Below are 25,480 nucleotides of genomic sequence, written 5' to 3' on the forward strand. Positions count from 1 at the left end.
GCTGCACACACCGGGCTGGGCTGGGGCCCTGAGGGCGTTGTGTGGGCTCTGGTGGGGCTGAGCTGTAGGGCTGGGGCACCACGGGCATGGTTCTAGGGCCACAGGGGCAGGACAAGGAGCTGCCACCCACGGCAGCAGTGAAGGGGCCCAAGCAAGCTCCCTCTCACGGGCTACCCCAGCCTCCACATGCTGCTCCAGGGCAGAAGCAGATGCTCCGGGAGCTCCCCCGAGGGCTGTCCCCATCAGGAGCCACATCCCAGAGGAGACAGAGAAGAGGAGGGGTTCCAGCCCTCCTGCTGGATTTAATTGTGCTAATTAAATTGCAATTAGGAGAGGAGGCAGGGAAACCTTATGCTCCCAGGAGCTGGGACACACGCACCACCACCCCTCTGCCTCCTGCCCCAGCCCGCACAGCCCACAGAGATCTGCCACCAGCAGGGACAAAGCGCAGGGACTGGGGGTGACATTCCCAAACCCACCCCCTGACAGAGCTTGGCAAGGCTTTTGTGAGTCCTGTGCAGCTGCTGCGGAACAGCCCTTTTCTCCTCCCCAGGTGGCTGACAGCAAACACATTGCAGAGCAGCAGCACGGCCCCATGAGCTGGCAGCATCTTCCCCGTAGTGCTGAAGCAAGGTGGTGCGAGGACAGGAGAGGCACGGTGCTGGCAGCCGGCTCTGAACTAGGACAGACCACCCGAGCAGAGGCCGCCCAGCCTCCCCGGAGGCTCCCGTGGCCTCCTAGCACAGCCTGCAGCAGGTGGCTGTGCTATTTAAGCAGCGCTCCCAATTTTAGTGCATTTCTCCCCACAAGCCCCCTTTCTCCTGGAAAGCCCCATCCTTTGGCCATGGTGAGACTCCCCTCGCCCCTTTCTATCCTCCCTTTAAGCCTTGGTAGGCTGATGGAGCTCATCTACAACTGAGAGGCTTTAGGGCCCAAACTCCCATTGCTTGGGGCCCCCACAGCTCCTGCTGCAGGAGAAGTCACCCCAAAAGCCCTGGGGGATCCCTTCTGCCTGTTTCATCCACAGTTCATCATCTTTGCTGAAATCCTCAGTTCCTGCAACCCTCTAGAAGCCGACAGCACACATCCATGCTCTGTGCCAAGACCTGTTGTCCTCTGGTTCAGGGCTGGGCCACATGCGGCCAGCAGCATTGCTCCTGTGTTTAAACACATCTTCCCTCGTCCAGCTGTACTTCCCCACCACCGCTAAATCCAGCCCCAAGGTGGATGATCCAGGCAGATGGTGAAGGGTGCCCCACCTACCTGCTGGCGGCCAAAGCTGCACGTTCAAGTCAGGCAGTGAAAGGAGAATCAAATTCAGCCGGCTGCATTTGCTGCGACTGCTGAGGGCAAGAGGAGTACTCAGCTCCCAGCCTTTGGGGTCAAAGGCGAGCACCAAGGTGCTGAGCTGAAGCTGTGCTCACCACACTCAGAGCTGGTCCTTGCGTGCCACTCTGCATCTTGGGAACGTGCAAGCACCCAGGGCCTCCCCTTTTCCCTGTTTTAAAGCCAGACCCCACGCAGAACAAAGTGGAAGTGAAAAGTAACCGTACAGAACAGGAGGCTCCCTGTCTTTCCGTGGAATTCAGGGGTGAGCCCGAACACCACACAGCACAGGTCTAGGCTCACAGGTACAGGCTCACAGCTGTTCCTCCTGCTGCAGCACTGCCCTGCAGCTGGCCACGCACCTTCCTAAGAGCAGCTCTGCTCTTTGGGCCATTTACCTGCTTCAGCAGGCGCAGCCCTGGCTCCAGCTACAGGTGAATGAGCACACGCACCAGGACAGGGCAGGTGCCAGCTGCCAGACCCAGGGCTTCTCTTTGCATGAAACGCTAAGTACAGCAGTAGCACATTTTTCAGTTCGGAGAAGGGAAAATAAACCAAGGAGTGGGCCAGGAAGCTGGAAGAAATTGAAGGAAAAGCACAAGAATATGATCAAAACCTGACTGCTGAGTGAAAGGCACAGTAAAGGCCAAGCTGACAGCAAAGAACCAAACCTTTCATCAGAAGCCCACAGGGACACACAAATCGTTTCTGCAGAAGGGGGAAATCTCTCTGCAGAACATGACAAACACTGCTGCTACAGCATCAGAGGAAGCTCCTGTTCCCAAACCACACTCAGGTCACGCCGCACCAGACTCCAGAGACAGCCAAAGAACTCCCTCGTGCCTGCCTTCAGGCAGGGTGGATGAAAGGGGGATTTCTGGAGAAGCCCTGTGCTGCACAGGAGTGAAAGCAGCGGGACACCCAACAGCTCATGGGCAGCATCAGAGAAGCAACACCAGATATCTGCCACTGGCAGCAGGGCTCTCTTACACGGTGCTTACTGCTAAGTTATGGCACAGGAGAGAGATTGTCCAACCAGTTTCTTGTGTTAACACGAGCTAAGAGACGTATGAGCAGAGAGCAACCTCAGACGCTCCAGGGAAATGCACAAAACAGACAAGAGGGGCAGCTGAGGAGTGCTCAGACAGCAAGTGAGAAATGCGGTTTACAGAGACAGCGCTGCTGATGCTGCAGCAGTACCACAAAAAGGAATTGCCAGGGGCCTGGCTAGAGTTTTGTGGGATTTTTATTTTTTTTTTAATTATTTTTTGTGTTTTGTTTTTTTTTTAATACAGGCTAGCGTTGTACCCTTTGCTAAAGCTGCTGATTCTGCCACGTAAACTAGAACAGAAATTTCTCAGAAATTAAGTCGGTTCCCCTCCTTGTTAATTCACTGTCTGCCTCCCAACTGAACATCGGTCTGTATTTGTGTGTTTGCAGAAAACATTCCCTGTACAAAGTCTGACGTGCAGCTATACTGTTCTGACTGAGGAATGAAGAAGCCGAGAGTCCACTGAACATTGGATTTTCCCTGTACAACGTGGCCTGATTTGGAGTTTGGTCCAATGAGGACAGCGAGTTAACCGTAGAGATCGTCGTCATTGTCTTCACTGTACACGTTGCCCCCGCTGCCACCTCCCGTGCCTTGGCTTGGACCAGCACCTCCCTGGTTTCCTGATGGGAACCTGCAGGCAGCAGTGAAAAAGGGGAGAGAAGCTCTTCAGAAGCTTCTTCACAGCTCAGCACAATCCCCTCCCTCCACAACAGCTCCCGGGTGCCAAGTAGGAAAGGGGAGAAATGTGGTGAAGCCTTATGGCAGGTCATGCAAAGGCTTACAGTGCTGCCAGACATTGCTCTCATTAAAGGAAAAAGAGCTGATGGGCTTCAGGAGCACTAACAGAGCAGCTACAGCTGACCTGCAGCACAGCCTGTACCACTGTGTGCTCAGCTGGCTGCTGTACACACTGCAGGGAACCAGAAAACGCGGTGGAAGAGGGGATTGTTACCCAGACGACAGCAAAGCTGCCCTCACTGCTCTGCTCCTAGGGCTAGCTGAGCCACTTTGCCTTCCCCGCCTCCCTCACAGTTACCTGAAGCTGCCAAAGCCACGGCTCTGCTGTAGAGTCTGTGCAAACATCTCGTATTTCCTGATGTCATTGTCACTGACAGAGCGGCGAGCAAAGCGCATGGCCTCCTCAAAGTGATCCCTGCGTATCTCAGGAACCGGGTCCTCCTCCTCCACCTCCTGCAGCGGGACAGAGGGCCCAGGTGAGCTGTGGGCAGCCTGACACCCGCCCACAGCCCCCTTCTGGGTCAGGATGCAACAATACTCGCCAAGGCAGGGGCTAGAGAGGGATGCTGCAGCAGACTGAGTCACAGCTGCAGCAGGGGCCTTCTGAGCAATGCCAGAGATGAGGCACAACAGGAGGCCCTCACCCTCCCACAAGAAGAGAACAAAGTGCTCCAGCTCAGCACTCTGTGCCGAGCCTACTCGTCCTCTACTGAGGATTACAGAGAGGAACACATCATCCCTCACCCACGGGCAGAGGTGGGCTGCCTCTCTCATGAGCAGGGAAAGCTGAGTGCCCCGCTCACCATGGCAGAAGGGTTGGTCTGCCTCTCACGCTCTCGCCTGATCTCACTCTCGATGGACTCGCGGATGGCCAGTTTGCAGGCACGCTGGCAAATTTCTGTCAGGTCAGCCCCCGAAAAGCCGTTGGTCATCTTAGCTAGGAAATCCAGGTCAACATCCTAGGGAAAAACAAGAGAGGCCTCTCCTTTACACCTTGCACTCACAGGTGACAAAGAAGTGCTTTTAGATCCCACAGTACCAAGGTGCTGCCTTAACTTTGGCCAATTTTAGGAAGATGAGCTGTTAAGACTCTTGTTTCTGGTAAAAATTAACTACACACAAAGGCAGGCCACACTCTCCCCGCTCACAGAAAGAGCCTGCTACACAGCTACAAATGCCTCTGCACTGTTCACCTTCAGGAAGAGGCAGGCTGACTTTCAGACATGATTTCCTCAGGTCTCAGCATTCGGAGTCAAATGAGATGACTGGAAGTGGAGATGGGGAGGACAAACAGCCTCCTCTCCTCCTTCCTGTCAACTGACAGAGTAGCACTGCAACCTTCTTTAAAGCTTTCCTTCCCAGCAGTACTTAAAAAAATAAGAATGGCCTAAAAAAGTTTGCGCGCTTGACACCCGCTTTCCTCTGATTAACCCTGTGAGTTTCATTATTGCCTGCTTCCCAGGCAAGGGATAGAACTTGTATCTATGAAAGAGCTCAGCAACAATTAACTGCGATGGTTCCTCTTCAATTTCCATTTCCCACCCCCGTTTTCTACATTTATTTTTCTTTCAGAGTACAAGAATCTCCTCCATCTTGCCATAACAGGCGTTCCTGTTCCTGCACTGTAGGCAGAACTCTACTATGTGACAAAGACCTGCTGTGCTGACACACTGATATCTAGCTGCGTTGGTACCTCGTTTTAGAACTCGAGCCTCCCCCTATCTCTGCCATCTATTTCCACTCTTCAGGGATGGAAGGTTTCACAGCTCTGCAGTGCGTGGAGCAGTCCCCAGCCCTCCTCTCTGTCCCCAGCTCATGAGGAGCACGTGCAGCACACTGCAAAACCAACTCAGGTACAGTCATGGCACGGATCCTACCTTAGCAACTGGTGATTTCCTCAGGTTGGCCTTAAGAATAGCAACCCGGGACTTCTCGTCAGGCAGGGGGATGTAGATGAGTTGATCCAGGCGGCCAGGGCGCAAGATGGCTGGGTCAATGATGTCCGGCCTGTTGGTGGCACCGATGATGAAGACATTCTTCTTGGTGGACATGCCGTCCATCTCTGTCAGGATCTGGTTGATGACACGGTCTGCAGCACCGCCGCCGTCTCCGATATTCCCACCTCGAGCCTTTGCGATGGAGTCCAGCTCATCAAAGAAGAGCACACAAGGGGCTGCTTGGCGGGCCTGCAAAAGGCAAAGAGAAACAATTAGTCCCTGTTAAATAACACCAGGCGAGGAGCACACTGATTTCACTCTAAGCACACCCTAAAATTACAGCAGCTCAGAGGAGTACCAGGACACTACTGCCTCAAGGAGAGCTTGGAGGAGCTGCTCTAGAAACCCTCAATTAAATTCTGAGTAACAAGGTGAATTTCCTCAAAACTAAGAGCATCGTAGAGCAAGCAGAAGCGTGGTAACTCTAACGCCAAGAGGGAAAGCTGGAACCGATCTGCCAGGACCAAACTCTCCCAGCAAGATCTGGGGATGTCTGGTTATTTAGGCACTGGGGTATCCATAGTCACAACGTATCAAATAGAAGGGGCAAATCCAGTCCATCTTCAGCTACCTAACGGGTAATTACAGGAAAAAGGAGTCAGATCCTTCTTTGAGGTACGCAGTGAAAATGGGTGCAAACTGCTGCAAAGAAAATTCCAGTTAGAAATAAGGAAAAAATTCTTTATAATCAGAGAGTTCTAACATCAGCACACAGGCCCAGAGGTCAGCGATTCTCCATCCTTGGTTGGTGCTAATATGCTAATGTACTCATCAACTAACACACACGAGAACCTCACATACACAAACCAGATTTCCAAGTTATCTTCCTGCTCTGGACAAACAGCTGGAGCAGATGGCCTCTGAGGTTCCCTTCCAACCTTCATTTTCCCCTCTCATTCTCCTTCCTGCTTTGCTCTTCCAGCAGCTCCCCTGACCACAACAGTGAGGATTCCCAAGGTAATCCCTACGTAGGACAGGAGGCGACACTATCTATAGGGAACTGGACAGCAGGAGAGGAACTCCTTTCTGCACCATGCATATTGCAGGACAAGACCCTGCAAGATGTTTTGAAAATCTGTATAAGTAAATAGCTAACGAGGTGTCAAAATAGGTTTTCAAGGTATATTGAGGATATTTATGTCACTCTAATGCCAGCCTCATGGCTAAGGCTCTAGCACATTTATTGTTCTGTAACAAAAGATGCAAATTGTAGTGGGAGAAAGAACATTTAATTAGCTATGTTCCCAAACAGGATTAATTCCCTAACATCAGGAAAGCAGCCCCTGCTCACAGTGCAAGTGGGGAAAACACACACACACAAAAAAATACACAAATAAGAACTGGGCCAGTAAGACAGGCACAGTGGAGACGATGTTCTGGGAGTATCTCAGCCCAAACGTAGCACAGGGAGCAGAAGAAACACTTTACCTTGTCAAAGATCTCGCGCACATTGGCTTCAGACTCTCCAAACCACATGGTGAGCAATTCTGGGCCCTTGATGGAAATGAAGTTTGCCTGGCATTCGTTGGCAATGGCTTTGGCCAGAAGTGTCTTACCACAACCAGGTGGCCCATAGAACAGAACCCCTTTCGATGGAGTCATGCCAAATTTGAGGAACTTGTCTGGGTGCTCCACAGGATACTACAGGAGGAAACGACAACAAAAAATTCTCGTGATGAGCTAGAATAGGCCTGTACCTTGCTCCTAACAGAAACACTATCTGAGATTTCTAGTCAGTTAAACACAAGTTTCTGCCTGCTCAGGGCCTCTACAGATTTTAGATGAGAACTGGTTCAAAAAGCACCACAGCTCAATGGTAAAGCTGCCCTAAAATGCCTATTTATCCCTAAGAACTATTCACCAGTTTGGGTAGTTTTCCAGTACACTTAACCCCAGCATTTTTCTGTCCTGCAGAAGCAAAAGGGAACAGCTCATTATCCAATCTAGTCAGCTCTGCCCTCCAGAGACATGCAAGGTGCCTGATGTGAGCATTTATCCTCAGAAGCAAGGTCAGAGCTAGGTGATGGTTTAACACCAGAAAATCAGACCGGAAATTAGATTTCTATTTATTTATTATTAACTCACAGACAGGTTGCCTCTACAGTGAGGACTGAGAGCAGGGATGTATCAGAAAGAAACCATCCTGATGCAGACACCAGAAGCTTCCACAGACATTCATGACTTTTTGTCTCCTTTCACAGAAGGCTTCACAATTATTTTTCACCTGTCTCAATGGTAACACCAATAAAAAGCCCTTTGGAAGCTCACTGCGTGAGAATCTTTGTTTACCTTCTGGCAGTTAAAGCCACCATGTAACAGGATTCTCAGCAATGGCCCCATTGCTGGCTTCCACCTATGAGAGGCAGAACTACTACATTTCTGCATTAAGCACAATACCCATGAAAGATGTCACCGTATGCTCAACTAAGGAAAGTCTGACGCTGCTTTCCATCACCTTCCTCTCCCTAAGTTCACTAAGATGGAACACCGTGGTATTTTCAGTCCATTACAAGCAGTTATCATAAAAACTGCATTTACCCTGTTCACAGTCCAAACAGTATACGAAGAGGCTCTGGATTTTACCAGAATAATTATTACTTAACTGACTAGGCAAAAAATCGGCTGTAAACTCTTACCTGTACAAGCTCCTGGAGTTCTCTCTTTACATCTTCTAGACCACCAATATCTTCCCAGGTAACTTGTGGCACCTCTACCACAGTCTCCCGAAGAGCAGAAGGGTTGCTCTGGCTCAGAGCCCACTATCGTTAGAAGAAACGGCATTAAATAAGCATTAAATAATGCTATCATGTCATGTTCACATGCTTCAGACAAACAACTAGACAAAAGAAAGGGGCACTCTTGCATTACCCTGAAGTCATCCATGGTCACAGCCAGCGAGTTCATCACTTCAGCATCGATGGTTTCATCTTCTAGGTCTATGAGATCCATCTTCTTTCTGATAGCCTGAAGAGCAGCTTCTGAGCAAAGAGCAGCCAAGTCAGCACCAACATGTCCATGGGTCTCGTTTGCCACCTGAAAGCAAAGCACTGACTATGACTCACAGGGACGCAAGCAAGAACTCTGCATGCTCTGGTGACTCACTCGGAGGTGCAACGAAACTCTGGAGGACAGAAACATCAGTGTTCCACTGTGGGTTCAGGAGACAAGTGCCACCTCATATTTAACAGGCAGAGACACTGCTGTTCCACCTCCCACTTGAGATCAAAGCTGCAACTGGAATTCAGATGGCAGAACACAGAAAGATAACCCCAAGAATGGAGTTCTTCATTCAAGACAGAAATAACAGGAACCAACTGAGTTTATATGCGGTATCCCATGTCACCACAACACTCACTCACCTCCCTGAGAGCTGTTTTAGGGTTACTAGTAGACAACCACAGCAAACAAACCCAGAAGGACAGTAGCAAGGCACATGCAGACTGTACTGATACACAGTTGTTTCTCTTAGCCATGCCACTTTTAACTAGTGAGAGAGGATTTTGGGTCACTGGTAAACTAGTTGGAAGGAAGCCCAGAGATCACACGTTCACCCAGTTTCACATCGTCCTAAATGAGCAACTACGTTTATACGATCAAAGCCATAACAACTCTGCCACAAAACACAGCATCAGTTAACATTAGCCTGCAGAGACGAGCTTTCCCAACAGCATTCTGCTCACCTGTTCCAGATCCACATCATCAGCCAGTTTCATATTTTTTGTGTGGATCTGCAGGATCTCCAGGCGCCCAGTTGCATCTGGGATACCGATATCTACCTCTCTGTCAAAACGACCTGGGGAGTACAAAACATATGTTGAGCTGCTGATTCTGCAAACCACAGAAGCTGCAGTTGCTGTCTTCCTCGGACTGAACGACATAATGACAAGCCACACGGACAATTTCAGAAAATGCCAGAGCTTTGGGTTTCTGCACAGCATGTATCAGCATAGTTGCAGAGTGAGAAAGGAAGAAAGGCCTTAGCTATTTAGGAAAAGTGGAACTAATGTATTAACTAGACTTCAAGACTACAAAAAGTGGAGTACTACTGGTTTAGCAACATTTTCCAAGCTTCATTTGTAGGAAAGGATACTTCCTCTAACCAACATACCATGAGACATTTTTGCTTGCTTCCACCTTTGTGTCCTCAGCATAAGAGTATACAAATTCTGAGAGACATATTTAGTTTTTTAGAACTTCCTACAGTAATCATCACAGCAAAACCCAGGTTGTGAAAGAAAAAAATTGCCCCATTATCTGGGGAGGCAGGTAACCTATATATTACTGCAGTATTAACTTAGGTACATACACCTATCATTTGCCTCTAGTAATGCCTCTGCACACTGAAGATGCCATTTTCTCCTGCAAGCTTGACAGGTTTGCTGTTACACACTTTACCAACTGCTCATACACCAGACATTCATTCACACTGTAGAGCTTTGAAAACATGGAGCTTGGAAACTACCAGACTCCTCATTAATAGAAGCGAAGTCAGACAATGCTTCTGCAACCTGAGGCGCACACAGCTCCTCAAGCAGTCTTTTACTCCTTCAGTGTGTCCTGAGCTAGCCTCACCTAATAGAGACTACCACATGATTTTGAAGCATTTCGTTACTTCTACAAGTTCTAACCTAATAAAACAGGAAATTATATCAAAGGCCAGAAGCCTAGAAATTAATTACAAAGCAGCAGCTAGACACAAGTCAATAGTCTATGAAACACACAGAAGACATTTAGTATTAATTTCTGCTCAAACTTTCCAAGGCCCCTGAAACATAGTCTGTAACAAAGCATCTGATTGTATTGGGTTTATGTGGCATGGGCTTGGTAGCAGCGGGGCTGCAGGGGTGGCTTCTGTGAGCAGAGCCCAGCAGCTGCCCCATGGCATAGAGGAACCAGCTCCAGATCCTCTGAAAGGGACCTGAGCCAATAAGCGATGTTGTTTGTGCCTCTGGGAGAGCAGATTTAAGAAAGGGGAAAAAAAATGCTTGGGGGAGGACATAGAAGAGGGTGGATATGGGAGGGAAGGTGTTTTTAGTTTGCTCTTCCACTTTTTAGTTTTCCACAGTGCTAATCTGCTAGTGATAGGCACTAATTACTAATCTCCCTATGCTGAGCCTGTTTTGCCCATAAAGATAATTGGTGAGTGATCTCCCTGTCCTTATCTCAACCCTTGAGCCCTTTCCATGGTATTTTCTCTCCCTTCTCCTTTGAGGGGGAGTGAGAGGGCAGCTGTGGAGGAGCTCGGCTGCATATCAGGGTAAAACCACCACAGTGATACAGAAAACAGTTGACAATCCTGGTTACCAAATCGCCTGAGTGCTGGGTCAATGCTGTTAGGTCTGTTGGTAGCTGCCATAACAATCACATGTGCTCTCTGTTTCAGTCCATCCATAAGAGTCAACAGCTGAGACACTATGCGACGTTCCACCTCTCCATGCGTCTACAGAGAGACAAAGCAATTATTAGACTAAAAAACAATTATTAGACTAGAAGCTCTACAGCACAGGAGCTGGACACGAGAGCCACGAGCTGCTAACAAACATTGTGAACTGTGTATGATTCTTCTCACACCTGACTGAGTTCAAGCATTAACTGCTGCTTTACCCTAAACTCAGACAGAGATTCATGCCAGCTGCTAACAGAAAGGGTGTACGTACACTTCTTTACCTCCTACAGGCTATCTTTACCTTCTCTCTCTTAGGAGCAATGGCATCCAGTTCATCAATGAAGATGATGGCAGGAGCGTTCTTTTCTGCTTCTTCAAATGCTTTCCTCAGGTTGCTCTCAGACTCACCAGCCAGCTTGCTCATGATCTCAGGACCTGAAAAATAGCAGCACTGTGGCACCCTGAAGAGACACAGCTAGCCCCGAGGCATGTAGATGATTTTTTTTTTAAGTACAACATTCATATGGGAGTATCTATAGTTCAAGCCAAAGCAAACACTATCAACCAAGTTCACTAAATTTGCAGCTGAACAGGCAACAGAATGCGGAATTACTTTCTATCATTATTCTGGTGTGTTCAGTTTAACAGAATGCAGTGCTAGTCAGTGAGCTACCTTTAGCTGCCTCTTTTCTTACCCTATTTCACACTTGGTGAGCTTCTCTGTAATGTGCCACCACACACTGTTAATGCCAGTCCTAGCTTGCAAGAGAAGCAATCAAATTATATGGTGATAAATTATCAGGATAGGGAAAGAAAAAGCTGTAAGATACTGAAGCTGACTTTAGCTTGCATTACATGGGCACACATTTACCTCTATAAGATCCTATAAATGAGTTCCAAAACTAAAATAAAACAAGCAAAAACAAACAAACTAAAAAACAGCCTGCCAAAAAAACTATCATAACCTCCCCTCAAAGAGTAAAAAAAAAAAAAAAAAGAGTAAAAACACATCAACCGCAGAAGGAACAACAACAATCCCCTGAGACTTCCTACAACTGCTGACCCTAATGTTTAGGGATCTATCTATTCTGTTTATATTTTTCCATCACGATGATGGGAGTGGTCACAAAGAGAAAGCAAGCCTCTTCTGAAAGATCTGAGGAAAAGAAACCTGACCCTCCGGATGCAAAGCTGCTGCAACAGCTGACTGAAGTGAACCAGCTGCAGAGCCAGGGGTGTGGGCAGGTACCACACTGTTTCACTTCAAGTAACTCACCGATTCATACCAGTTCTGCCTACAGCGCTGCCTGCAGCTGCAGGCTTGGGCCAAGCACACAGAGAACGCATCACTAATTCTGACAATGAATGTTACTTTTATTATGCACCAGAAGTACATGTCTCTAAAGAAAAGGCTGGCTTATTAGCACACAGTGACACCTTCCACAGACTTAGGAAGTAGATGACAAGGGTGACATACGGTTAGGAACAGCCCATTTACTTCTGACATCTTGAGATAAAAAGCGAGGCAGTTCCCTACTGCTGGTCTCTGCTATGCTGTGCTGTACAATCCACTGCTTTCACCTTCATGGATCTGATAGAAATCAGGGAAGAAGAGCAGCGCTCCTCAAGTACGAGCATTCGGTTATTCCAGCACTGATTGCAGAATGGGACAGAAAAGCAGCGAGGAAAAATCAGAATCTGGTCTTCAATGGCCATGGACCAGTATCTACCTCAACTGCTACAGGTGAGAGCGAACAATATGAGGTCCTGTCACTTCTAGCTAAGTTCCAAAGTACTCGTTATAGCTTTCAGGAACGTTCCTCCCAATTTAATGTTATGTGAAACAAAAGTGGTCTTGTGCTTCACTTAAGGAAAAAGAACTGCAGTGCAGACCAGCTTCTTTTCTGAATAAAACATGCTGGCAGCAACAGAAATGAGTGTTCTACGCCCATATACAAAGAATAATCTCACTGCTTCACTCCTAGCTCTGCCCTTACCAACATAAATGAACACTCAGCTAAACAGACTCCAAATTCCCACATCACAAAACTGTCTTTCAACCGCTGCTACAAAGCAATCAATTTTAAGGACAGTGCCACTACCACAGATGCTTCCACGTAAGTGGCCTCTAAGTGTCCTCAGTGGGGCACTTGAAAGAGGTAAGAAAGGATATCAAGGACAGAAAGGTGGCTATAAGGTGGCCTTATCTAAACCATTCATTACCATTAGCTGGAAGAATGACCACACAGCAGGTCTGGGTCCAAAGCAGACACAAAGCTTACCATTGATCAGGAAGAAGAAGGCCCCAGTTTCGTTGGCCACCGCCCGGGCAATCAGCGTTTTACCAGTGCCAGGAGGACCATACAGCAGGATGCCACGTGGAGGCTGGGGACAGAGGCAAGGGATTTAGCTGGAAAGCCAGTATCTGAACGCCTGAGTAGCTTCACAGTGTATTCTGAGCATTGGATAAAGCCAGTCCGAAACTGTGATGCTGGCTCATGCAACAACTGCCATCCAACCATCAACACCCTGACTACTCTGCATGACACACAAACAAAAACCTTGCCAGTAACTGACAGTGATGATTCAAAGCATCTCTCTGCTTTACAAGTGCCAGTATTTTAATCTGTGTCTAAAATGTAAGGAAATAGTGTCCTAATACCAGTATTAAAAAAAAAAAGTTACTTATTTCCCTCCAGTAAGTCATAAACCTCCTACATCAAAGCGAACAGCAAAGGCAACCTGCAGCACGCAGGTGCTTACTTACCTTCACCCCTATGGCCTTGAAGAGCGCAGGGTGTCGGAGGGGAAGTTCCACCATCTCTTTGATCTGAGCCAGCTGCTTCCGGCAGCCACCTATGTCATCGTAGCCCACTTCATTCAGTGACTCTTCTTCATCCTACCGGGAAGGAAAATTATTAAATATTTGAGTGAAGACAAGGGTTCAACAATCCCTTCCAGTTTACAGAACCAGGAATTTGGGCTATTGCTCATTGTTCCTTCTTTGCTGTTTTGAGATGCTTACTTCCAAGACTTCATGGTTTCTTCTACAATTGTTTTGTAGCTCTGACTTCCCAGATATACAATGGGAATTACCTGCATGTACCTAGACCTCAATGAAACCCGGCCTCTTGAATGACAGCCTCTGCTGCTACAGACTCAAGCACAAAACAAGCTGTGTGATCTTCTCGTGTGTCTAACTGATTAAAGCAGACAACGAAGCCCAGTATAAAATATTCTTTAAACTGCAAATGACATTTCTCAGTACTTGAAATACCCTAGCTACCATACAGTTCTCAGATGCAGTGTTTTCTTTTGGGACTGACTCAAACTAACTGAGAACATTGAAATTCAGACATGCAGATAAGACCAGCTGTAGCTAATTCTTCCAGTACAGCCCTACAGCAATCATTCTGCTCATGGGTGTTGAAATCTCTACTGGCCTTAGTTATCCGTAACCTAAGGCCACAATAAAATCATAAAATAACACAGCCTGGAATCTCAGAAGGGATTGAGCCAGAGCCCCACAGAGCCAGGAAAGCTGTGAAGCAGGCTGCTCAGAGCCTGACCCTGTCAAGCACTGAAGGTCTCCAGAGCTGGAGATTCCTTCTCTCTCTAGAGAGAACCTTTTTCCTAAAATCTACTGGGAATTTCCTTTGACCCAGCTTCTGCAGTTGTCTCTAGTCCCGTCCCCAGGCACAACCCTCAGAAGGACGCGGTCACCTACACCTTTCCATCAGGCAGTTGCCAGAAAGCCTGCCCCTTCACCTTCCCTTCTCTAGCGTAAGGCCATTCTCACAGCCTCTCTTCATTTATTTTGACCTCCAGCTATTCATCATTTTGCTGGCCTTGGCTGAACTTGCTCCTAACCGCCTCTACTGTGTCCTGAAGAGCCCAAGCAGGACTCATCCAGTGCCTCAAAAACAGAGATGATTTTTTCACAAGGCAGCTAACTTTATGAGGTATACAGCCACCTTAGCTCATAGCCCTGAGATTTCCTACTCTACAAAAGTAAGGTGGCCAACTCCTGACAGACAAGTAACTCAAGCTGCCTTAAACTTGGGATATTGAAGGCTAGACACCTTAAGGGATTGAATTAAAATAAATAAAACTGTTTAGAGGTTTCAAGTTTCTCATTCAAAAAGCATTAATCGCTTTCTCTTCACATGGCACGAAATTTAGCAACACATTAAGTCCTCCCTGCTATGGATTAACGGAACTCAGGATTTAAAAAGATACATCTAAGTCCAGCATGAGTTATCCAGAAGCAGATGCAAAACTAGCTGCTTTCAAATTGTACCATTTTCTCAGAAAACCTAAGCATTAGTCTTATCTTGGTGTCTGAGGAAGGATATTGGAAGCACATTTCTCCCATTACCTTCAGCAGCAGTTCATTTCCTGAAACCAGAGTTCCTAACCATTACATTCAATATACAAAATGGCAAACCAGGAACTGCAACTCTGCCGCTCTCCAGGGCAGCCACAGAAACAGATTTCAGTGGACAGAGCAGATTCAGGACAATAACTGCGTGGCAGGATTGAGCTCACCTCTCGTTTGATGGGCTCTCCTTCACAATGGATCACTGTGTCCGGAGCCACTATGCAGTAGGGACTTGGATCTGTCTCCACCACTTTGAATTCCACTGCACGCATTCCTCCACGCACCAAGAAGATGTCACCTGTAAAATCCCACCTTTTAGTAGCCTGCTGCAGCTGATGTCTGCAAAATGTCAACCCTTGTACTACCAGCAGCCATAGAGGATAAGGAAGTAGGTTACACATGCATATGCCACTGGCATTTTTAACACTGCTCTACATTTTAGAGTCAAGAGCTGCACGTACTGTGTGACTGCCAGAGCACTGTTTAGATCTGCAGCAGTTAAACTTTTCAAATTTCATCCAGAAACAAACAGCAAACAAGAGAAAGGAATACTCTGCCTAAATACCAAACAAAGGCAATGAATCACATTTATTTCCCATTCAGTTCTAATTCAACTGTTCTGGAACATTTTTTATTAAAAAACTTCCTAAAAATAATTAATGTGTAGTTTAGGAAAAAAATGTTCAAACTGGTTTACAATTTGTGTTTGATCAGCTACCTAGGCACAAACTGAGGTCAAGCATCCCTGATCTTTTGAAACTGGCTAAGAATAGGGACCAAGAGTAAGACGCTCAAGTTTTTCCTGTCTCCTTTAGAAACTAGCTATCACTTTACAAAAGAGGTGCCTGCCTCCAGCGTACAGCCCAGAGACAGTAAATGGTGCAACCACCACAAGTGAAAAGTCATGAGGCAGGAGAAACCAAAGCCAGACTGAAATGTCAAACCACTCTGGGATACAAAAAGCTTTCAAGAAGTTTGCAGAGCAACACGAGACTCAATCCCAAAAACAGGTTTCTTCAGCCAACTCTCAAACTGTCCCACTTTGACTCGTAGTGCCTTGCACTAAAGCACAGCAACAGCTGACTGTTTCATTAGAGAAATTCTCTCCAGACACCATCTGCATATTGGTTTTGCTACTACTGCTCCAGAGAAGTGACTTTCAGAGTGGCTGTTCCAATCTGCACATAGACACGCGAAGTGCAGCCTTGAATGTCCTACTTCTGCCTACTGCCTCGAAGAGGGAAAACCCTAGCCAGAAGCACTAGAAGCAACCAGGGAAGAGGCAAAAAGCCCTAACAAAATAAAAACTTATTTGGAAGTGGTTATAATAAGTTGCTATTAGTTACAGTAACTGCTTGTCTCCAGAAGGAGAATAATACATAATATTGACTACGACTCCTGGCTAAACTGGGCTACAGAAGCTGGAAAACTTCATTCAACTAGTGTTTATAATGTATTAGGACCTACTTCTTCCAGCAGAAGTGCTACTAGCTCAGCTGTAAAAGTGCATTTCATTTTCTAAGCACTCTCACACTTATTAATTGAATTACTCTGAAGAAGTGAATTTAGTCAGAGTGCCAGCTGCTCTATCCAACCAACTGATGAACACACAGGCAAACACACAATCCTTTTGAGTGGTAGTAGCAAGATAGGAGAGAATCTTATTAAATTAAGTTCTACCTAAGATTTTTCTAACACACTCCCATCCAATGTAGCAAGAAAAAAAAAGCAGAATACTCATGCTGTTGTGCCAGCCAGTAATAGACATTACCCTTTCTTCTGAAGATTAGGGAAAATTGAATCAGAACAAGCAAAATCTCACTCTGCAGATGCCAGTCTGATGCTTTGTTGAGATCTGTGCAAGTCCCCAGAAGTTCTCTTTACCCAGTCTCAGGACTGGACCACAATCAGCAGCATCAGGACTGCAATAACACGTGCTGTTACCTTTCCTGATGGGTCTGTATGCTTCCAGGAAGTATGGCTTGAGATAGACTTCAAACAGATTCCCCGTGATCCCTTCTACTGTGTCATCAATTGGCAGCACGTGGATACGTTTGCCATATTTCACATCTGGGCAGGGCTGGATGCTGCAACAGAAGAGAACTCCAGTTAGTCACATCATCCTCGACTTACACCTGAGTCTGGAAACAGCAGTGATGTCCCTTCCCAGGCCAGCACAACCACCAGAAAGGACTCTCCAAATCTGCGCAGAGACTTTCCACCTGCCTAAGAACATTTCAGTGCTGACAAGGTAGATACCATGCCCAGCAGAGAGCTAGTCTTCACAACATGTGCCTTTCTTCATTCCTCTCAGCCCTATCCAGGCTGCTGGGGAGTTTCAGACTTTCTTCCTACCTCTGCTCTTCTGCCAGGATGCCCCTTGCCATCCCGAAGGCAAATTCAGAAATTACTAGTGCAGCCAAAAGACCTGAGAGAGTCAGAAGCTAATTTTTGTTTTAACAAGGAGCTACTGCTAAACCAAAAATAAGAGAAGGGGAGACGGGGGTAACTTTTTTCGTTATTCTCTCTAACTTACTACAAGGAATAGAGCCCCTGCTGCCAACAACCCTGATTCAGAGCAAAGGCTCTCGAAGTACCAAACAGTGGTAATTGGCTTGCAGCCAGGCATCTGTCAATCCCACTTCGTGGAGGCTGACATTTAGGTTAAAGTCCTAAGGCCCTTTTCCGCTTTTTAAATAAACACCACAGCCGTGATTTTACAGGGTAGGCAAACAGCCTACCGTAGCGATAGCTGAGTATCGAGCTGCAGCTGAGAGGCAGAAAGCTCAAATGTGCTTCACCTGCTACGAAAAGCCTACACTGAACTGCAGCTGAGCATACCACTTTTCATAGGCCGCTCTGTCAGAGACTCTTAACAGATTCATTTACTGCATGCTTTACAGAGAGGATACAGCAAAAGGGTAAAGGAAAAGACCAACTGTCCCAGAAGGAAAACAGTTTACAGACCACAAGCAGGAAGTGATTAATGCATGAATCTGTATTTTGGCAGAGACCAGGACACGGAAGGTAAGACAATAGGTAATTAAAGATCAGCAAGAAAAAGTTATGAGGGCGAGAGGTGTGAAAGTTCTCTGACCCTTGCAACAAAGCTAATGTAATGTAATGCATCTGGAGGGAAAAGAACCTCTATAGGCACAGTCCCAGAAGAAGAGGGGAGGGCAGAGGCTCAATTGTTACACTAGAAAAGACTCCAACAGCAGCCTCATATCATTTTAAGGTAAGAATTCACCTTTACTTCACAGGCACTGGGTCAAAGCACTGTTCTGTTTCAACCCCGGCTGTGTTTAAAACTTGCATTTTCAAGTACAGTGAGGTACAAGTGAGGTACAGCCTCACCCCTCTCCTCTACGAAGCTTGTATAAAACATATTTTACATTTAAAGATTTATCCAGGTATCAATCCAGGAAGAGAAGTACCAGAAACCAGGTTCCAATTTCCCTAGAACATATAGGATATTCCACATCAGGAAGATGCTCAGGGGGAGGAGCTGTCAGCCTTCCCATATTTAAGCCTGCAAATTAGCATTTTTGTATTTCAGAAGCGTTCAGGCAGTTTCGCCCTACTCCTATCACAGAATGGAAACTGTTTTCTGTAACTTCAATGTTTTCTCACTACTTTCTTCAAGTGTTGCACAACAAAATTCCTGCAACACATTTAAAACGTTCCTAATTCTAAATTTACTTTTATAAGAAGAATTGAAATATAGATAACATGACTATAAAGTTCCTTTGGGGATTTTTAATCTTGGTATTCAACTGATTCATGTTTCTGTCATTCATTCCTATCAAGTTTCAACTTCTGTATGCCACAGGGCAGCTTCATGCTTGAGCTAGATACTGTGAGATCAATTACGATATTGCTTAATGCCTTCCACTGTTAATGGCATAGAGATTAGAAATTCAGACACAAAAAAATTGCAAGTCCATCTGACAATGTAAAGTTGGGAAGAAAACTGACAGCAGTGGAATATTTAAACTATTCAATTTAATGACAGGACCTGGGCTCATGGAAGTGCTGAAGAGACTTCAAGAACCTTTAGCATTGCTTTTTAGTATTAATCCCAATATGCACAGAGCCAGAAACACACCCAAAAGCTAACTGAGATCCCTGATGTAAGCCATGCACTTGAAAATGTTTCTGGGGTCTCCTCTGGAAGACATAAGAATACTTCCTGCAGATCCTGTCTCTGCTACTGAATGAATGAATTCAGGGCCAGTGCAGAAGTTATTTAGATAACCCAGGGAGACGCAACAGTCAGTGAAGCAGTCCCCACCTGATCACATCACCCAGGCGCACTCTCAGGTTATTGCGAACAACCCTGTTCATGCGAATCTTCTCATCTGAGCAGGTATCATCTGACAGTACAATGCAGACTGCTTCTCTCCTCTTCTTTCCTTTTAGCAGAACAGTATCGCCTCTGAACAGTTGCAATTCATCCATTTTTGCCTATAAACAACAACAACATTAGAGCAAGCTCCTGACAAAACAAGAATTCGAGTGTTTGAAGGAGTTACTTGACTTTGGAGAATTATATGTCGGAAGACATGAATTAAATCCACAAGGACACAGGATCCCACTATGAGCTAATCCTGAAGCCAGACTAAGGGCTTAAACTCAACAGAATCTTAAAAGTTCAGCATCAAAATATATTTTAGCATGGAAGAGTGCTCGAAAACAAGACAACCCACCTCCCTTGCTTGTAACAGCTGCAGCTTCTTATACAAATAGCTAGATTCATCTTGCAAAGTTAAATTTCATGTTTTTTCAACATACAGCAGCAGCTTGCGGATTACCCAGATGAAATGCTTTGATTTTCCCCAATGACGCACCTGGGACAGTGACACAACACTGTTGTCTTCATTGATGGCTTCATCAACAATTAACCGATTGGGCCTGTTCTTCTGCTTCAGAATTGCAGTCGATAAGTCATCCGCTTTAGAACTGGGGAAGAAAACACAAGTTCTGAGTCTAAGCGATTCCAATCCTCCCTCCCCAGCCACCCCCCTGCTTTGGTCTCTATTTTCTATAGGTTTTGCTGTCACATCTTTTAAAAACCATACTTGTTTGTAAGACAAAGGAGACATTCTTCCCAGGCACCCGCATCAGGTGTTCAAACCAGAATGCTTTCTGTGAGCAAATATTGACTACCTTACCAGCCTCAAATGGAAATAGCTGTGAAGCTATCTGTGAAAAGAAGTGGTCAGTGAGATGTTGCTGACTGTAAGATGTTTCGCCTAAAAGAATTAGTCAGACCCATCTGCAATCACACGTAACCACTGCAACCGAAACGAAAGTTTAAGTCTATTTGGTGACAAATCCCAGATAAATAGGGGAATTAAAGCACAATGTTGCAGCTCCCCTGACAGGGAGAGCTGTAAGAGTTTAGCCTGTCAAGGGCTATTAGTTAAACCCAGCAAGCCAGTAGAAATATCCAAGTGTTCATTAAAAATATGATATATATGTTTTTTTAAGGATATAAGCACCTTCCTGCAACATCTTCATAGGAGTCACAGCAGCTCTAGCCCACTACACCACAAGAAATGTGACAGATTATTCGTTTGTCGTGACAAAAACGAAGCAAAACAAACAGCAAGGAAAGGGAAGAAAGGCAGATTAAATCATTTCCTTCAAAATCTAATACAGTAAATTATTCATTTCCTTTAAAAAAAAATGAATTTGAACAAAGAAGATCTTGGAAGTTGTACATTAGCCAATCAAAACATTAAGAGATGTTTGGAACTTCCCTTGATGGGCGTCTGACTACTTTCTGAAAGTAGTCCACAAGTGCCAACATCTAAGGACATAACAGAAAATGATGCAGACTTTGGCTTGATCCTAACGAGACAAAACAAACAAACAAAGAATACCTGTCTTTGTCCTAAGCAAGTAGCAAGCAGCAGCAGAGAGCAGGAAGCTCTGAGGACAGCCGTGCTGGCTGCACCCTCCGGCTCTGTTTAGCTCTTTTAGGGACAAAATAACCAGAAGAAATCAAACCCTGAGTGGAAGTGGCAGAGCAAGCAGCTGCACAGCATGAACGCAGCACGCTGCAGCAGAGCTTCGCTTCGCATGTTCACTGCATCTTTCAGAGGTACATCAGAGAGGTGTGACAAACCTCCAGCAATGTTACCTGAGGTACCCCTCACACCCTCGAGACAGAAGCGTTTCCAAGACAGGCTGTGCAGTATTGGCTCCTCTCTCCGAGGCTTCGAAAGAAGAGGGGAACAATACAAGCCTATGAGAGCAGCCAGCTTGTTTCCAAACGGTTTTCAAGCTTTGCATAAGCTCTAGTAGCATAGGAAACATGTTGCAAATTAGGACATTATTTTAAGCAAACAAAACAAGGAGTTGTAAAACATGTCCTTCCAGGACTGCCAGCACTGGCCAAGTTGCCTTTTTCCCTTTCTTCATTAAGAGTGCAATAGGTAAGAAATTAACATCGTCAATGAGCATGTGAAGTGTTACACATCCACTCTCGAAACCCAAAGAGAGACAAGGAAGTCTGCTGGACACATCCAGGAAGAAGCTCACAAATTTCACCTTCAAGCTAAAACATGGTACTAGGAGAGTCTTAAAAGGGCTGGGATTTCCATGAAAAACAAACAGAGCACTAAGACAACTGAAACAAATAAACTGTCGGGTCCGATAGCATCTTGTAGTTAAAACAGAGGGCAGAAATAACAAACTACTTGTAAGGACCTTGCATCAGCTCCTGGACACTGGAAATTAATTTAGCAGGTGCATTTAAAAAGTTGAACTAGGGGACACCAGAAAGCAACAATACTTCTATTTAGTTCAGAGGCTGAATGTAATTCATACCCCTCCACACATGAGATGTGGATCCAAAGAGCTTCTGATAAGAAACCATTGCCGGAGTTTGGCTGCATAAACTGGCACTGAAACTAAGTAGCTCTCCCTCAGGACACAGAGATTGTAATGCAGCCTAAAACATGGACTGGGACTCCAGAGAAAAACAAATGGAAGAGGAATTGAGCAACACGAGAAAGCTTTTTGACCAAAGCTTCCAATAAAGTAAAAGCTGTACAAGAATTGGAGGGGAAAAAACAAAGTTCAGCAATCTTCCAGTACACAGCAAGAGTTACATTTAGTTCTGCTGAATCTGAAAACGAAGTTTTAGTACTGAAGAACTGAATCTGCAGTTCCCTAAGTAAGAAGTGAGGGCTGGATCAATGCTATCGGTACATTACTGCACTTAAAGCAATCGAAAAACTTGGGGGCATTAAGAAAGGAATAAAGGTATCCAGGAAACAGCACACAGATACCTAAATGCTTGGGCTCAGCTTCAGTTCTCTGACCTAAGAGTCGTGCCGACAAAGGACCAAAAGTGTTAAGAAATCACATGACAGCTACACAGGCAAGTGATGTTGTTTCTCCTGCAGACAAGTGTAAGGACTTTGACAGAGTCTTCCCGGAACAGCTGGGAACATTACCATCACCATTTGCCCTCGTTGCACCTCTCCTGGCGATTCCTCATGCAGTAACTGAAATGACAGCAAAATATGCCTGCGCCCCTCAACCACACTCAGACAACATCTACGCAGCATGGAAGGAGAGCCTGAACCAAAAATACTAAGCTGGAAAGCCTAAAGCACGGGTTGCGATCCTCTTCTGCCAACTTTCCTACACATGCTGGTAAAGTTCATTGAGGGGCCAAGGCAGACGGCTAACCTAAGTAATTTTTAAAGCTCCCCAATGAGTTTTCTGTCAGAAATTGCAGCTTCTTCAGATCATCTGCCCAACTCATCCCTTGTATCAGCTCCCTCACACACTTTCCTCCTCCCTCACTTCTTTCACTGACTCAACAAAGAGACAAACTGAACACAAAACATAGCTTTAGAGCTGCTTGGGGATTAAAAGGAAATTATTAAAAGCTTGCCCCTAGACAGAGGGCAGGAGTGAGGACATAATCCCCTGCACAGCTAATGGGCAAACTTGTACATAAAGCAGGAGACATCAGTAAAATTGAAGCAAACAGGTACTAGCCCTGAAGCCCCCAAAAATGGGTTCCCAAGTCTCATCCTTAGCCGCCCTTTCTTTCAGCGAAGCAGCCCAACAGACCCATTTTACACTGGGAAGGGGAGGGAGCCACTCTAACAACTTTTAACACTTCTATGTTTTTCTTTGTCAGAGCACCCCTTGTTCAGCACACAGTAACGCCCAAAGGCTAAGCGTTAGGGCAGACTATAAGAAGAGAGAGCAGAAGATAATTACTGACAAGCAATTTTTCTGAAAACAAGCACTAATCTCCAAAAATCCCCATGAACTAGGGAACTAAGATGTTCCTGCAAGTCTGCGGTAAATATATAGTGGAAAAGTCCCTGACTCAAAACGATTCCAGCTTCAGCAATGAAAGTGAAAACAATCACGCCTTCTGGAGGCTGGTGGGCCTTTTAAATCAATGTCCTCATGAACCCTCTTTTGAGACAAACCTGGAAGTAGTTTCTTACGATCCTGACCCTCAACATTCATGTTATGGACTGAACTGCCTTCCCCAGGTCGGCATTATAAATCCATAACGCATTTTATCCATTAAAGCAAACGACTGATGCTCCTGGTGACTGCAGCCACATACAGGGCAACCAACCAGTGAGTTCATCCCCGTGCCTGAGATGCCAAGTTCTCAAATGCTATGCCAGGCTGGTAGGCACATGAAAACGAGAACCTCTTCAGAAACCACGCTCTGGTGGCTCTTGCGGTGCTGAAGCTCAGCTCAGCAAGATGGTTGCCAACAGCACTGAGCCCAAAATTGCAGCCAAGATGCAACTCTTGTTGCAGAGTAACTTCTGCTGATTCCTACGCGGTGGTGATAACTTTGTGAAAGTGTACGTTTCTTTTAAAGGCAGTGTTCACCTCAGCCAGCTGCAAAATGGGGCTTTTGGCCTATTGCTTCTAGCTCTGCTACGGTCACCGGATTCCCGGCACACCTTGGTAGGACCAAGCGGGTCTGAATTCCGGGAGTTGCAAAGGAAAAGGACAACGAAAACACCGGGCACTAAGGGGACGAGGAGTGCCTCCGGGAGGGCGAGCAGGTCACCGAGGCGTTCCTGGATTTGGGAAATTCTCTTCAGTGCTATTTTTAACACCCCTCGGCGCCCAACGCACGTGGGACGGCAGCGGGCTGAACACCGCCGCTCGGCTCCGTGCTGAGGAGCCTGAAAGCCGATCCGGGGCCTGGAAGCGAGGCCAGGCCGAGGGGGCAGGAACCGCCACAGCACGGGGGGGGGACTCGACCACAACATGTCCGCCTCCACAGCGCCGGGCCGGGGTGGGGGGGGCAAAAACCGGGCCGGGGCCGGGCCGGGTCGAGGCGGGGAGGCCTCGGGGCTGGGGGGAGGCATCGTGAGGGAGGCCCCGGCCTCGCCTGCCCTCACCCCCCGTCAGTGACTCGACGCTGGGGGGGGGGAGAGGGGTTGGGAGGCGCGCACGGGGGCCCCCTGCGGGCACGCGCCCTGGCCGGGAGCGCGCACGGCCGGGAGCGCGCTCGGGGAGCGGCCCCTCCCCACCCGCCCAGCCCCGCCTCCCCGGGGCCTGCATGACACAGCGGGATCGGGCAGCGGGGGCCCCGCCGCCGGGCCCCTCCGGCCGGGCACGGCGCCATCGCCGAGCCTCTGAGGGGAAGGAGGAGGAGGAAGGGGGGGGGGAGGAAGGCGGAGGCCGGGCCTCGCGCCTCATGGCTAGGCCGCGGCCCGCACTTACTCGGATCCCGAGGCCATGGCGCTGAGGGGGAAGGGCCGAGGGGCTCCTCGGAGCGGGGCGGCGGAGGAAGGAGGCTGCCGGGGCGGGCGGCGGGCGGGCGGGCGGCGGCAGGCGGCGGCTCTCGGGGTGCTCGGCGCTGCCTCGGCCTCAGAGCCGACTCATCGGAAGGGGGAGCTCCGCCCCGCGCCGCCTCGCCTGCCTAGCAACAGCGCGCGCTGGCCAATCGGAAATTCCGACCGGCGGAGGCTCAGCCAATGGGAAAAAGGAGAGGGGAAAAAAAAAAGGGAGCTCTCCTTCTCTGCCCCGCCCCTCTCCTTTTTCCCCTCCCAATCGGCGCGAGCCAAGCGCGACGGCCGACAGCCAATCGTAGTGCCTCCACTGTCATGGCTGATCTACCTGGCAACGCGAGCCGGGCAGCCAATGGCAAAAATAGGAAAATGGAGGGGGAAGGCCCGCCGCGCCAGCGACCAATAGGAGGCGCGGGAGGCGGGTGACTGACAGCTCGGGCATAGGCACTGGTGCGCTGAGCGCACCCGGGCTCAGCATGGCCGCAGCCCTCCGCCTGGCACCAGGGCAAGTTTTGGGAAGTTTCCCCTGTTTTAAGGTTTTTTCTTTTTTGGGGGGCTCTGTGGATGGTGAACTCCCTCCAGTTACCTCAGAGAACACCAGGCACTGCTGACGCTTGCTCCCGGCCAGCCACTCCCTTGTTTTCCTGTAGGTGCTTATGAATAAATTAATAAATAAATTAATTACCTGTGCTCTTGTACTTAATTCTGCCCTGCCCTCCTTTGTTTTTAGGGCTGAAGTAAGGGGGGAGTGAAGCAGAGCAACCACAGGGCCTGTCTGCCACCAGACTCCCCGCT

At 47.4% G+C, this 25,480-nt stretch overlaps 1 protein-coding gene across 1 annotated transcript; it reads right to left on the bottom strand.

The window, feature by feature from the left end:
* Positions 1-2,554: 2,554 nt before the first annotated feature.
* VCP (valosin containing protein) lies at positions 2,555-24,776 on the bottom strand. Its single transcript, XM_066988708.1, has 17 exons — positions 24,618-24,776; positions 19,733-19,844; positions 19,177-19,349; positions 16,827-16,969; positions 15,050-15,180; positions 13,269-13,400; positions 12,784-12,886; positions 10,803-10,936; positions 10,420-10,555; positions 8,796-8,908; positions 7,984-8,148; positions 7,752-7,874; positions 6,544-6,756; positions 4,996-5,304; positions 3,922-4,077; positions 3,417-3,571; positions 2,555-3,011 (listed from the first exon to the last, which is right to left on the bottom strand). The coding sequence occupies exons 1-17, from the start codon at positions 24,632-24,634 to the stop codon at positions 2,906-2,908; spliced, it is 2,421 nt and encodes an 806-aa protein (XP_066844809.1). The 5' UTR covers positions 24,635-24,776; the 3' UTR covers positions 2,555-2,905.
* Between the last annotated feature and the right edge of the window lie 704 nt (positions 24,777-25,480).

This window comes from Anser cygnoides, chromosome Z (genome assembly GCF_040182565.1).
Source record: "Anser cygnoides isolate HZ-2024a breed goose chromosome Z, Taihu_goose_T2T_genome, whole genome shotgun sequence".
NCBI lineage: Eukaryota > Metazoa > Chordata > Aves > Anseriformes > Anatidae > Anser > Anser cygnoides.

Excerpts from the sequence above, each read along its gene's own strand:
- VCP (XM_066988708.1), bottom strand. Across the intron at positions 13,401-15,049 it reads GAGAGCCCATCAAACGAGAG|GATGAAGAAGAGTCACTGAA; the intron begins GTGAGCTCAATC and ends CCTTCCCGGTAG. Across the intron at positions 10,937-12,783 it reads CTTCTTCTTCCTGATCAATG|GTCCTGAGATCATGAGCAAG; the intron begins GTAAGCTTTGTG and ends GCTATTTTTCAG.